General features: G+C 37.7%; 2 protein-coding genes across 4 annotated transcripts; both read left to right on the plus strand.

The window, feature by feature from the left end:
* The first annotated feature begins 167 nt into the window (after window positions 1-167).
* On the plus strand, window positions 168-5953 carry LOC113770021 (uncharacterized protein YnbB-like). Of its 2 annotated transcripts, XM_027314366.1 has the most exons (13): window positions 168-368; window positions 470-583; window positions 1742-1852; window positions 1936-1998; window positions 2078-2191; window positions 2279-2428; window positions 2740-2817; window positions 2897-3118; window positions 3198-3284; window positions 3546-3665; window positions 4568-4660; window positions 4814-5028; window positions 5631-5953. In XM_027314366.1, exons 1-12 carry the CDS (start codon window positions 198-200, stop codon window positions 4871-4873), a joined length of 1383 nt encoding a protein of 460 aa, XP_027170167.1. In that variant the 5' UTR covers window positions 168-197; the 3' UTR covers window positions 4874-5028; window positions 5631-5953. The 2 variants fall into 2 exon arrangements, with proteins under 2 accessions (XP_027170167.1, XP_027170168.1); XM_027314367.1 differs by lacking the exons at window positions 4568-4660; window positions 4814-5028; window positions 5631-5953 and having other exon boundaries at window positions 3494-3565.
* A 1125-nt stretch (window positions 5954-7078) lies between these two features.
* Window positions 7079-10646, plus strand: LOC113770637 (transmembrane protein 184A-like). Of its 2 annotated transcripts, none has more exons than XM_027315158.1 (5): window positions 7079-7399; window positions 8435-8694; window positions 8829-8951; window positions 9406-9696; window positions 10230-10646. In XM_027315158.1, exons 2-5 carry the CDS (start codon window positions 8446-8448, stop codon window positions 10434-10436), a joined length of 870 nt encoding a protein of 289 aa, XP_027170959.1. In that variant the 5' UTR covers window positions 7079-7399; window positions 8435-8445; the 3' UTR covers window positions 10437-10646. The 2 variants fall into 2 exon arrangements, with proteins under 2 accessions (XP_027170959.1, XP_027170961.1); XM_027315160.1 differs by lacking the exon at window positions 7079-7399 and adding an exon at window positions 7918-8020.
* Window positions 10647-12003: the final 1357 nt, after the last annotated feature.

A 12003-nucleotide genomic window follows, 5' to 3' on the forward strand; every position in this document is an offset into this window, starting at 1 on the left:
AACTTAGCCCAAAAATTTTTTTTAAAAAAAAGGTTTGCATACCCAAGCCCAATCTGTCGACCCGCCCTTTCGGCCCAAAACAAAAATTGGATTAGCACTTATTTTTGGGGTACAAAAGAATTTATGGTTTCCTCAAACAAGAACTTTTTCCCTGATCAAAACGGAGCATCAGCAGTACTCTGGTTGGACAGGGGAAGATGATGATGGCCTTATCCATTGCTGCTGCTGTTGCCTCCCCAGCTCATCATCCAAAGCAAACTCTAAAACCCCTTAAACCCCTTAAGCCCATACTTGGTCTTCCACTTCGCATAAGTAGCCGGCTCTCAGTTCCCAAGCTTCATCTTTCCGACCACCCCTTTGTCCCTGAGGTACAATAATTTAGACTAAAAGGCAATTACTTTGAAGCAACTATGTGTTGCTCGTTGCAAGAAAATGCTACTTTTGATTTGTCATGAGTTGAAATGGGCAGGTTGAAAGAGCAGTGGATTCGTTGCACTCGGAGTTCAGAGCTGTGGATAATCTGGTGGCCCGCAATACTGCTCGTGTTCTCAAGGCTTTTCAAAATGTCCGGGTCGGATCTCATGTAAGGAGAAAATGCTCTCCTTCATTCTTCTTCTTCTTCTTCTTTTTCTTCCTTTCTTTTTTTTTTGAGGATTTTGGTGGGATTTTAGCCACAATGCAGAATGATGCTTATGTCTCATACTGTTCTGGTTTATTTTCTGAATTTTGGCGCATGATTATAGTATAGTTACTTGCATAGTAATCAGAGATTAGGACACAACTGACATTTTTTTGAAGCATGAGTGAGGGTAATCAATAAAGTCAAGTCTTCAGCTTATCTTAACTTAAATTTGGCCTAGTTGGTTGTTTTCTTCTTTCTTTAACAGAAGTCATATTCTCGATTAGAAAGAATTCTCTGCTCCACGTTGTCGATTTTAAAGCCAAATTCCTAGTAATCGACCTCTCTTCTCTTCTCTGATTAAGAAAGACCTCTTCCACCTTTCATTGGACGTGTAGTCTGCTCTTTTCTTTTTTTTTTTCCAATGGGCTAAAACAAAAGTATTGGCAACATTTGTAGAATTTTAATCCACGTCTTTCAATCTATTTTGTCGTCATGAGAATCTTCAGAAAAAGTGTTATAAATCAGGGAAGTTTACTTCTATTTCATACGGAAAGAGTCAGCACACATCAAATTGAGCAGTCTGTTCAAGTACTTGCCTGAGGCAGTGCCATGATTGTCAATTACGGGAATTTATGGTGCACTAGTAAAATCTTCTTTGAAGTCAAAAGTTTGGTTGTATTTTTCTTGTGTAGAGGTGCTGAGTGGGAACCAGAGAAGGGAAAAGAGAAGTTCATTTTTTTGTAACGATTTCTATGAAAATGATTTCAGTATTTGTGGAAGCTAAGGAAAACATTACGAATATTTTAATATAGAATAAAAATATCAATATTTGTTTGAATAACTCAGAAATAGGAATTGTACCATTACACAATGCCTCTTACACATGGTTTTGCTGAGGCGGAACTGGAAAATTGCAACTTGCAGCTTACCGATGTTGTCATGTTTACAATTTATAAATGACTGCAAGATAAATTTAGCAAACATGGCAATCGTTCTATTCTCGAGTACCAGGAAACACCAGCATATGGGCACTTGTTGTCCTTGTTAAATTCCACGAAGTTAATTTGACTTTGCCAACCATTTTATTGGCATTAACTCTACATCTTGCACCTGCTTCAGCACTTTAGTAGTAGCACTGGCTATGGACATGAAGAAGCTGGAGGACGTGAAGCCCTTGACCAAGTTTTTGCAGAAATTTTTGGTGCTGAATCTGCCATTGTTCGAGCACAGGTTTACCCTGCATTGATTGTTAATATTTGTATGCTTCCATGTTAGATTGGTTCCTTAATTCTGTTAATGTTTTCGTTCATCAGTTTTTCTCAGGTACCCATGCCATTACTTGTGCTTTGTTTGCCTTCCTGAGGCCTGGGGATGAGGTTAGCAGTTCTTTCTCTTTTCCTTGTTTTTGAGTCTCAACCCAAAATCATAATACGGTTATGTTGATTTATTTATCAGCTTCTAGCAGTTGCCGGTGCTCCTTATGATACATTAGAAGAAGTTATTGGAATCAGGGACTCTCATGGAGTGGGCTCTTTGAAAGATTTTGGAATAGAGTATAGAGAAGTCCCAGTATGTTGCCGTTCTCGTTCTCATGCACGTATGTGCATGTTGTAAAGTTCTATTCTTCTGATTTTTTACTCATTGGACCATGCTCAGCTTAAGGAGGATGGCAGCCTTGATTGGGATGCACTTAAGCTTGCTGTAAAATCGAAGACTAAATGTGCACTCATTCAGAGGTCGTGTGGTTACTCATGGCGTCACAGTTTGAGTGTTACTGAGATAGGAAGGGCCATAGACATTATCAAGGTAAACCTTCAGAAGTTCCACTAGATGATATGATCCTACTCTGTGGACCAAGTAATCAATAGCTATCAACGATGAGTAAGGATGTGAAGCATAAGTCCTATCATTGTGTCCTTGCAACACTTAGAAATTAAATTGGAGTTACATTGACACTGTTAATGTGATATCCTCTTGACGTCTTTGACAATTGCCTGAATGAGCTAAATCTTCCTGTAGATTTGCTAAACCGTGAATTATTTAAGATTCTTACTGAACTTTTCCATTGTTAGCCTCTTCATTTTGTTTTCCTGTTCATGAAGGATTTGTACGTGCAGGTGCAGAACCCTAACTGTTTGGTCATGGTTGATAATTGCTATGGTGAATTTGTGGAGAATATTGAACCTCCTATGGTTGTAAGTTGAAAGATTTTTTTTTAATCGTCTCATTTACATTCTTGTTGAGGTACAAGTAAATTAAGTGAACTGAGGGCAGGGTGCAGATCTAATTGCTGGGAGTTTGATAAAAAATCCTGGTGGAACAATCGCTCCTTGTGGTGGGTATGTTGCTGGTAAGAAGAAATGGGTGGAAGCAGCAGCAGCTCGTCTCTCAGCTCCAGGACTTGGTGTTGATTGTGGTTCAACACCTGGTGATATAATGCGAACTTTTTTTCAGGGTTTATATCTTTCACCTCAAATGGTTGGGGAAGCAGTTAAGGTGCATTATCTTTCGAATTATGTGAATATCATGTTTTGACCTTTCCAACCTTGAATAATGGGTTTGTTTTGTCTACAAGGGAAGCTTTTTGATTGCTGAAGTCATGACAGATAAAGGATACAGGGTGCAGCCTCTTTCTCGGATTCCACGTCATGATACTGTGCAGGTTTGTATATGGATATCAGTGGTGCATCTCTATTCTGTTGTATCTGTGATAGAAGATGATTGCTCATATTCTTCAAGTGCACACCTTTGAGTTGATTTCAAACATGTAATTCTACGGTATGGTCGACGGCTAGTCTAGCAGCTCCATTTGAAAGTGTTGTTTTGTGCAACAATTCATGGGACCTCTAATGTTGATAATTCTATCCCTAGATATGATTGAAAGGAATTGGTGCACCACTGATGCACATGTGATACTTCTTAGGCTGTGCAACTTGGAAGCCGTGAACTTCTGCTTGCTTTCTGTGAAGCTGTGCAAAGAAGCTCTCCAGTAGGTTCCTTCACTCGGCCAGTTGCAGGAGCAACTCCCGGCTATGCGTCGGAGGTAAATGCCAATTTCTGTCTTTTTCATCATGAACTGATTCAGGGAGACTTAGTATAGGGTTTGTACAAGCACATTGCTGAATGGGATTACTTAAATGTGTGAAAACAGGTGAACAAAAATGCTGTGAATCTGCAATTGGCTTATTTTATTTACCTCTCCAGTCTTAGGTGCACTTAAGTTGAATGCTATGTTCGTACTTACCACACATTGCCATAGCTCCCAAAGTAGCTCATACATAAACAAAGTCGTGACAAAACAGATCAAATCTTTCCTTGAATGTGTTCTTTTCCAATGTCTCTTCCTCCCAAAATCTCAGGAGACCACATAAATATTATGGTGTATTCTGGTTATTCAGCTTCGAATATAATTTGTCTGACTTTCTTTTCTGGGTATTTTTTATATGAATCTTCCTCTTATTTATTATGTTATTTCAATGCACTATTTAAGTGCCAATATTTGAAAAAAGTTGTTTGGATAGAGTATTATTCCAAATAATTATTTGGAATAATTACTGTAGCACTTTTTTGTGACGTGATGTATGTGCGATAAAAAGGTGGATTGGGAAATATGTTTATGATGCAAGCGAAAAATTTTTTTGGAAAAATTTGTTATCCAAACATTTGTAAATTTTGCAGATATATAAAAAAAAATTTTAAAAAAATTTGCAGATATAGGCATAATGGGTTCTCATGATGACCTTTGTAGCATTTTCAATAAGAAACAAGAAAAATTTCGTCTTGGCTTTTATAGACATTCTTTCTTTTGGTGTAAGCAGTAAATCTGCTACCAAATCCAGGAATATAGTCTATACATCCACTTATGGTGTCTCAAGATTTCGGTTCATCATTTTGACATATTTCTGAAAAAGAAATCTGCAACTCTGACAATTACTCATGGTTTAGGTGATTTTTGCTGATGGGACGTTCGTTGATGGGAGCACAAGTGAACTCTCATGCGATGGGCCATTACGGGAGCCCTTCTGTGTTTTTTGTCAGGTTGGTGCACATGACCTCCATTATCCTCATTTTGGGATACCAAACTGGAGACATTTCCTTTAAGATATAGCAGCCTTGAAACATTTGACTTTGTTTAAAACGTCTACAAATCATGGAATGCTAAACTGCTTCTTCAAATAAATTTCAATGCAGGGTGGCACTCATTGGACACAATGGGGACTAGTTTTAGGGGAAGTTTTAAAACTTTTGTGATAGAGAGTTGGAATAATTAAGAAGGGTGCTTTGAAGCATGATCACGACAAATTGGTATACCACATGAGGTTATAAGTGGCCATGAAATGTCAGCCAGCCTAAAAAGGACTGTTCATTTGCTGTTATGACGTGATCTTACAATCAGCTGGAATAAGGTAACGGACCTAATGAATAATTTTCTGCCGTGCAATACTCTAAAACATGATTCATGATCGTTTTAATCATCTAAATTTTGGGCTTGACCTTTCTATATGTCTTAGGCTCTACCGGTGGGAGAACCATAAACTTGGTCGGAGTCTTTTGAGTATATTGGCAGAGGCAGGAAAATAGTGGTTATCTGAGTGTTCTTTAGCTACCAATTTTGAAAAGTTGTTTCCCTGTCTTTAGCTCTTAGCCCAGCTTAATGCTGGTTTTGGGTGACAACATTATAGGGTAACCATGACCTTAGATGTTACATGCTAAACATGATTGCTTCCCTGTTATATCTGGTAACAAGAGGGAAAAAGTGTTGATTCTGGCATAAAGCCTGTTTCTCTCTTTTGGTATTAAGAAAGAAGCCAATTAAACAGGTTCGTGTACCCTTAATATGGTAATAGTACTCGAGAACAGAGACGGGAATAATAGTTCATGGAGGAAAGTTTTAATTTTAAGCAGTGTGATGGAAAGGGATATGGATGTTGGATCCATTTGGCATCTTCTTTGACTGTTTGTGCATGTAATTGTTATTGTTTGATTCGTTTCTGGTTAAAATTGTCAGGGTTGTGGCTGCTTCATGAAGCAACAAAATGTTCAAGAGATATTCATAACTCAGGTGGTGGATAATTACAATCTGGCAGTCTCTCTATTTTCTTCTCCACCTCCCCAAAACCCCCTCCTTTCTTGATATTTTCCTGCAGCATATGTTCAATTTTGTCTCCATACATTCTTCTAGAAACTTGTCCTTTTTTTTTTTTTTAAGATATATATTCTCCTAGAAATGTTAATGTGCCGGCAGCAAAATTTTTTAGCAAATTATAATGCAGGAGATTCGGGGTATCCCAATTTTGTTTCAACATGAAAAAATCTCCCTTCTGGTTTCAAGTTTGTTTGTTGTGTTGTAGTATTAGTTTACTTCCGTTATCCTACTACAAACTCCAGAAAGTAATTATAAATCCGGTCCAATTTGTGTCAAGTTTTTTGGTTAGCACATCATCAAAGGCACACTTTTCACTTAATCAAACATCACACCATTGAGCAAAACTTATAATTGTGTGAAGCACAGATTCAAGAAAGACTCGAAGCATTTTTGGTAAACCAGATTGGCTTCCTATCTACCCGTGATAATCTAATCAAATCCCTCCAGTTGCTTCTACATTTCAAGGAAATTGTTTCAAGAATTCGTAGCAAATAATTCAGGAAAAGAAACGAGCATGAATACTCGAGACAGACTTCCATATGGTCCACTTTTGGTTTCGTGTAGCGTCTTTTTGCTTTGTTGTTGGCGTATAATACTCTCTTAATGGTTGAATGATCGCTGTCTTCCCCACTGTTCCTTTCATGACGTGCCCAAAAATGAGAAGCATGCAGCATCTCTATCAAATCTTCAATCTGATTCTTTCAGCCATACGGAAAACCTTCATTTTCATTTGTATTCGTCCCTGATCCCCGACAAAAGGGAATATTAGATCGGTTCCCTTCAGGTTTTGCATAATTACAAAACTTTCCCTTTTAAAAGTTCCGAAGTGAGAATAGGTCCATGTAATATTGAATCAATTCTTGACCACGGATTCCTCAGTGAGTAACGTTACATTTGTATTGAATCAATTATTTCTATCACAGTACCAAAGTTCTCAGCTACCTAATGCCAATTAAACTCAAATAATTAGTGGTCGAACTTAAATTTTAAGTAAAAGCTTTTAGAATATGATCATTTATACGCGTGTAATGTAATAGATGTTAAAAAAGTAACAATACGGTAAACTTGATGAGTCTGCGACTCAAGTCAACTTGGACTTTTGGATCGATCTGCCTTGAGCATTTCTTTTGGTCAGTTCACTCAAACAAGGACATGATTGAAAGTAGGAAACTTAATTGGGAGTAATTAAAATTTTAGTAAGAAGAAGGGACGGATTTAGTCCAAATAACGTCTCGAGATCAGCAACAATAAATAATACCGCGAGTACTCAGGATTCAGGAGTACAACGTGGGGTGGGACCGACGCTTACGATTGTTATACGATTCTTCAGCTACTGTTGAAGGCGCGTTTTTTCAATCGTTAACAAGTCCAAATTTTCTTTGTTTGTCAGTTTTCCCCACTTTTCTTTCGGAAATTCCCAAGCTGTAGTTGGACTTATTCACGTACAAATGGGTTTTTAAAGAAATTCGTTCTGAAGTAGTGGTTGATAGTGGGTAGAGGAGTAATTTTATGTTTCAGACTTGCACAGGCCCACAGTTCGTCGTTACACATCTACTTGTTATCATATCAACCCATTTCAGCTTTGATTGCATTCATCTGTTGATCAATCGCAGCTGGAAAGTGGCAACCCTGTAAGTGCAATTCTTGAGAACTCTCCGTTTTACTTCAATTTTGAGGTTGCCTCGTGTAATCTCTCATTTTTGTGATAAATCCGAGAACTTGAAGTAAAATTTTGTCTTGAAACGAGCGATTCTTGTGGAAGACTGGGAAAGTTTAAAATCTGCTGTGCACTGAATGTGTTGACTTTGTTGATGTGCCATAGTTGATGTTTTTTATTGAGAAGATTTAAACTGATGATTGTTAAAGATCATGTTCTTTTCTTGCAAATCAACTCATGAAACTTGAGCTATATTCAGAAGATTTTAAGTGATTATTGTTACCGATCATGTTCTTTGCTTGCAATTAGCTTATGAACTTTGAGCTCTATTGAGAAGATTTGGGGTTAAGGAAGTGGATAATTCCTGACGAAATTATCCAGCTCATGTTGGCTTCCCTTTTTTTTTATTATATATAAAAAAAAAATTGAACCTTTTGCAGTTTCAGAAGTGCTACGATGAGCAAATGGCTCGAGACTTGAATCATAGGAACTGCAAGAAAAGCTTTTATGAGGTAGTTGGTTAGGCAACTGTGAGTGTTGAACAACTCTTTGGGGAAAGCCGGGGTCTTATGAGCGTGAGGAGACTTCTTTGATCGTATGTTTAAGTAATTTCATTGGGTGTATGTTATCACCGTTGGTTTTCAGATTAAAGGCTGCTCAACATTGACCCATGGTTGAGCGAGTCATTGCATTTCGATATATTTCTGGTTAAAAAATTTTCTTTCTAGAGTTGAGCTGCATTGTTGGCTCTGTATCTTTCAAAAATCTGCACAGTGATTGACAAAAGTTGCATGATGGAGCAGCGATCTGTTAAATAATTTTGGATTAGCATACTTCTACATTAAGATGAATATCAAATGTTCCAGTGTTGATTATTTGCTATATTACGCCATGAATGTTGAATATTACAACCTCAGCTGCGATGTTGATTTATGATTCTGGATGTAATTGACAAGAACTAAAATCTTTTACTGCTAATGATTTTTCATTTTCTCCTTTCGAGTTACAGATATAGCCAAAATGGATCGAGGTCAACTCACCTTCATGGGATCTACTGTATGTGTTATGCTCACCCTGCATTTCACCATACAGCTTCTGACGCAACACTTCATGTCTTGGAAAAAGCCAAAGGAGCAAATAGCCATAGTTATCATCATCCTCATGGCTCCCATATATGCCATTGACTCATATGTTGGCTTGTTAGATCTTCTTGGAAGCAAACCATTTTTCACTTTCTTAGAATCTGTCAAAGAGTGCTACGAAGCTCTGGTAAGCCGTTTTGTAGCCAAAGAGCAGATTGTCCACCATCTGGTTTTGTTTTCTCAGTTTCTTGGATCTATGGTACATTTGTACTCCTGCATTTCATTCCAATTTTGCTAACTTTCTCTTTTCATTTTACATAGGTGATGGCTAAGTTCTTGAGTTTGATGTACACATACTTGAACATATCGATAAGCAAAAATATTGTGCCAGATGAAATTAAAGGACGGGAGATTCACCACTCCTTCCCAATGACACTTTTTATGGTAGGGTTGTTTGATTTCAGTTCAATTTTTTGTTTAGTCCTGGCTTGTTTTTGGCAGAAACATCTTTCCCACAGTGAAGAACGCAGTTTGAGTGTGCAGATCTTTTTTAAAAATAAGTATGCTGAGTGTTGCTTGCAAGGGATGAGAAAAAATAACAAGTTGTGCAAAAGGTTACTGTATCTCTTGCTTTAGCAATTAGATGTAGAGCTCACGATGGGTTGCTTTCTTGTTTAATAGTTGTTTCCTTAAGATGAGTCAGTTTCTGAAGGGCCACACACCCATGATTGTTTACAGTCACTAATTATAAACTGTCAGTATGACTAATTAAGCTCCGTATGCCAATCGAAAGGCACTGAAGATCATGGCCACTTGAGCTCTATCACTTGGTTATCTATTGTTCCTTGATCTCATGGCCAATGTCACATGCCTAATCTGCTGTTTATATCTATTGCAGCCTCACACTACCCGTTTGGACCATAATTCACTGAAGCTTCTCAAGAATTGGACGTGGCAGTTTGTTGTCCTTCGCCCTGTGTGCTCCGTCTTAATGATTGCTCTTCAATTGCTTGGCTGGTATCCTGATTGGGTCAGCTGGATATTCACCATGATTCTAAATGTATCCGTTTCATTGGCATTGTATTCCCTTGTGGTTTTCTACCACGTTTTTGCTAAAGAGCTGGCACCACACAAACCCCTTGCGAAGTTCTTATGTATAAAAGGGATTGTTTTCTTCTGCTTCTGGCAGGTAAGCTTGCCACAGTACCTGTCATAAAGTTGCTCATAACTTTAGTTTGAAATGGAGAACAAACTATATTGCTTTTTATCATGCATGGAAGAAAGACTATTACCACAATTGTCTATAATTATGGGCATATTTGGTAATGTACTGCTGGTAATTAGTCTGGTTTGTCTTCTTATAATGTTCTGGGGCTATTACAAGTAACTTGTGGAAGTTCTTCAAGGGGCTTGTAAGAAGTTGCTAGGACACCTCTTAGCCTGTTTTGACCGCCATTTTTTCTGTGTGGCATTGATGCATCTTGCTTTCATGTCATTGTTCTTTGTCACACCTTGTGCTAATTAGCCGCGCAACTTGAGCATAAATATACAAAAGAAAGCGATACTGCTACAATTAGGCTTAAATGTAATGAGCTCGGACGGGGTACAACTGAGTGGTTGAATAGGAAGTGCATAGCATACCTTCTACTTTCCTTTTTGCAAGTGATGAACTATCTAGTTTCCATATATTTGTTAAGCCAGCAAATTTTATCGCTTTTGCAGGGTTTGCTACTCAGTGGTCTTGTGTCCGTTGGCATAATCAAATCTACTCATTTCTGGCTTGATGTGGAGCATCTTCAGGAAGCTCTTCAGAATGTCTTGGTGATTGTGGAGATGGTTTTCTTCTCCATTGTTCAGCAGCATGCATATAGTGCTGAACCGTACCGTACTTACTCAGTTTCGGGTTCTGGAGACAAAAAAAATGAGTAAATGAGTAAAAGAAATTTTGAAGGTAATTTTGGGGCATCTCAGTTCCTCTCTGTATTTTGTCTGGAGATTTTTTGTGATGTTGCCTATCTTTAAGCTGGAGATGATATTACCCTTAATTTGGGATACCATCAGCATCTTAGCAAGAGTAGTGGGATTGCAATATATTATTTCTAATTCCTGATTATACTGTGCTAATTAGTTTTATTTACATTTCTCTTGCGTTGGTAATAAATTATTGGATGCAGAATAGAAATAAGTAAGATGGTGAAGGTGATATTTGTGGTGTTCGCCATCCTTCTGTCATTTTAATGCTTCTATCATGAGGATATTTACTCAATAACTAATAGGCGTCAACAGTTGCCTTTACTAATGAAAAATGAGGCAGATAATTAAACATAAGAGATTGGGACTTGGGATAATTTGACAATATTTCTGTTTAAATATCCTTGTCTGTTTTCCCAATCATTTCCTTTCTGTTTCTTTACTCCAGAGCTTCCTTGTAAACAGCCATATAGCTGGTCTTCTACACTTCGCTTCCTCATCTTTGGTCCTTAGTTCAATTTGTCCAATTTATCTCTCTCTTGGGGGATTGTCATTGAGGGAAAGGTAATTCAGGTCTGCTAATGCTGCCTGCATCTAAAGCAGTCAAGTTCAGTAATGGCGCGCTTGACTAATGCAATGCATCCTTAGCAGCAAACAAGAGAAGAGACTGATATACTTGAAAATGTACACTAATGAAAGATCTGCTCTAGTTAGGATGCCTGGGAAAAGGCCTAAATTCCGCTCTTCACGTCCGCTAACTGTCATGAGATACCCGTAAAGGAAATGAGCAATGGTTGTATACCAAAACGACTAATGCAAAGTCAGTTGAGCATTGCGCTCATCATATGTTCATCAACAAGGATGGGATTTTTCTTTGTTAATCACATTGAAAGAAGAATATAAATTTTGTACAGCAGAATCGGAGAGAAGTGAACAGATCAAATACGCTGTAGACAAGGGAGATTTTCTCTCTCTTTCAGTCTATGGAGACGACTCAGGCAAGGTATTGGGTTGGTCATCCATCGAGAGGAAGCACGCAACAACAAAATGGGAAGACTTCACGCTTAATGCCTATAACCCCAAGGCCATGATAATGAGAGCTCATGTTCCCCTTCCATCTCAGATATATGAACACAAAAATTTGGAAGGATGGATGGATCAAGCCTCGCATCCATTGTACTCTTGCTTTTTGATATGGTTAGAGATTTTCTCTCTAACCTTCCACAACTAATTATGATACAACCCGCATTTTCTTTGTCCAATATTGAGAATATTCAAACTCGTCCACTACTCGATTGTTAATACATAGATTGTTGTTTTCTTTAAATAATTGCACGTATGTAGTTCTAAAGACTACTAGAAAATGTCCGAAGTAGGTTTTTTTTTCCTTTCCTGTGAAGCAAAACTTTTACTATAAATATACGTAAAAACATATAAAAAAAAAAGATTTATAACTCTCCTCATAAATTTGTAAAAGTTCTTAATGTGATTCTAGAATCAAATTTGACAAGTACTTACTAATACT

Source organism: Coffea eugenioides, chromosome 5 (genome assembly GCF_003713205.1).
Source record: "Coffea eugenioides isolate CCC68of chromosome 5, Ceug_1.0, whole genome shotgun sequence".
NCBI classification, from domain to species: Eukaryota; Viridiplantae; Streptophyta; class Magnoliopsida; order Gentianales; family Rubiaceae; genus Coffea; species Coffea eugenioides.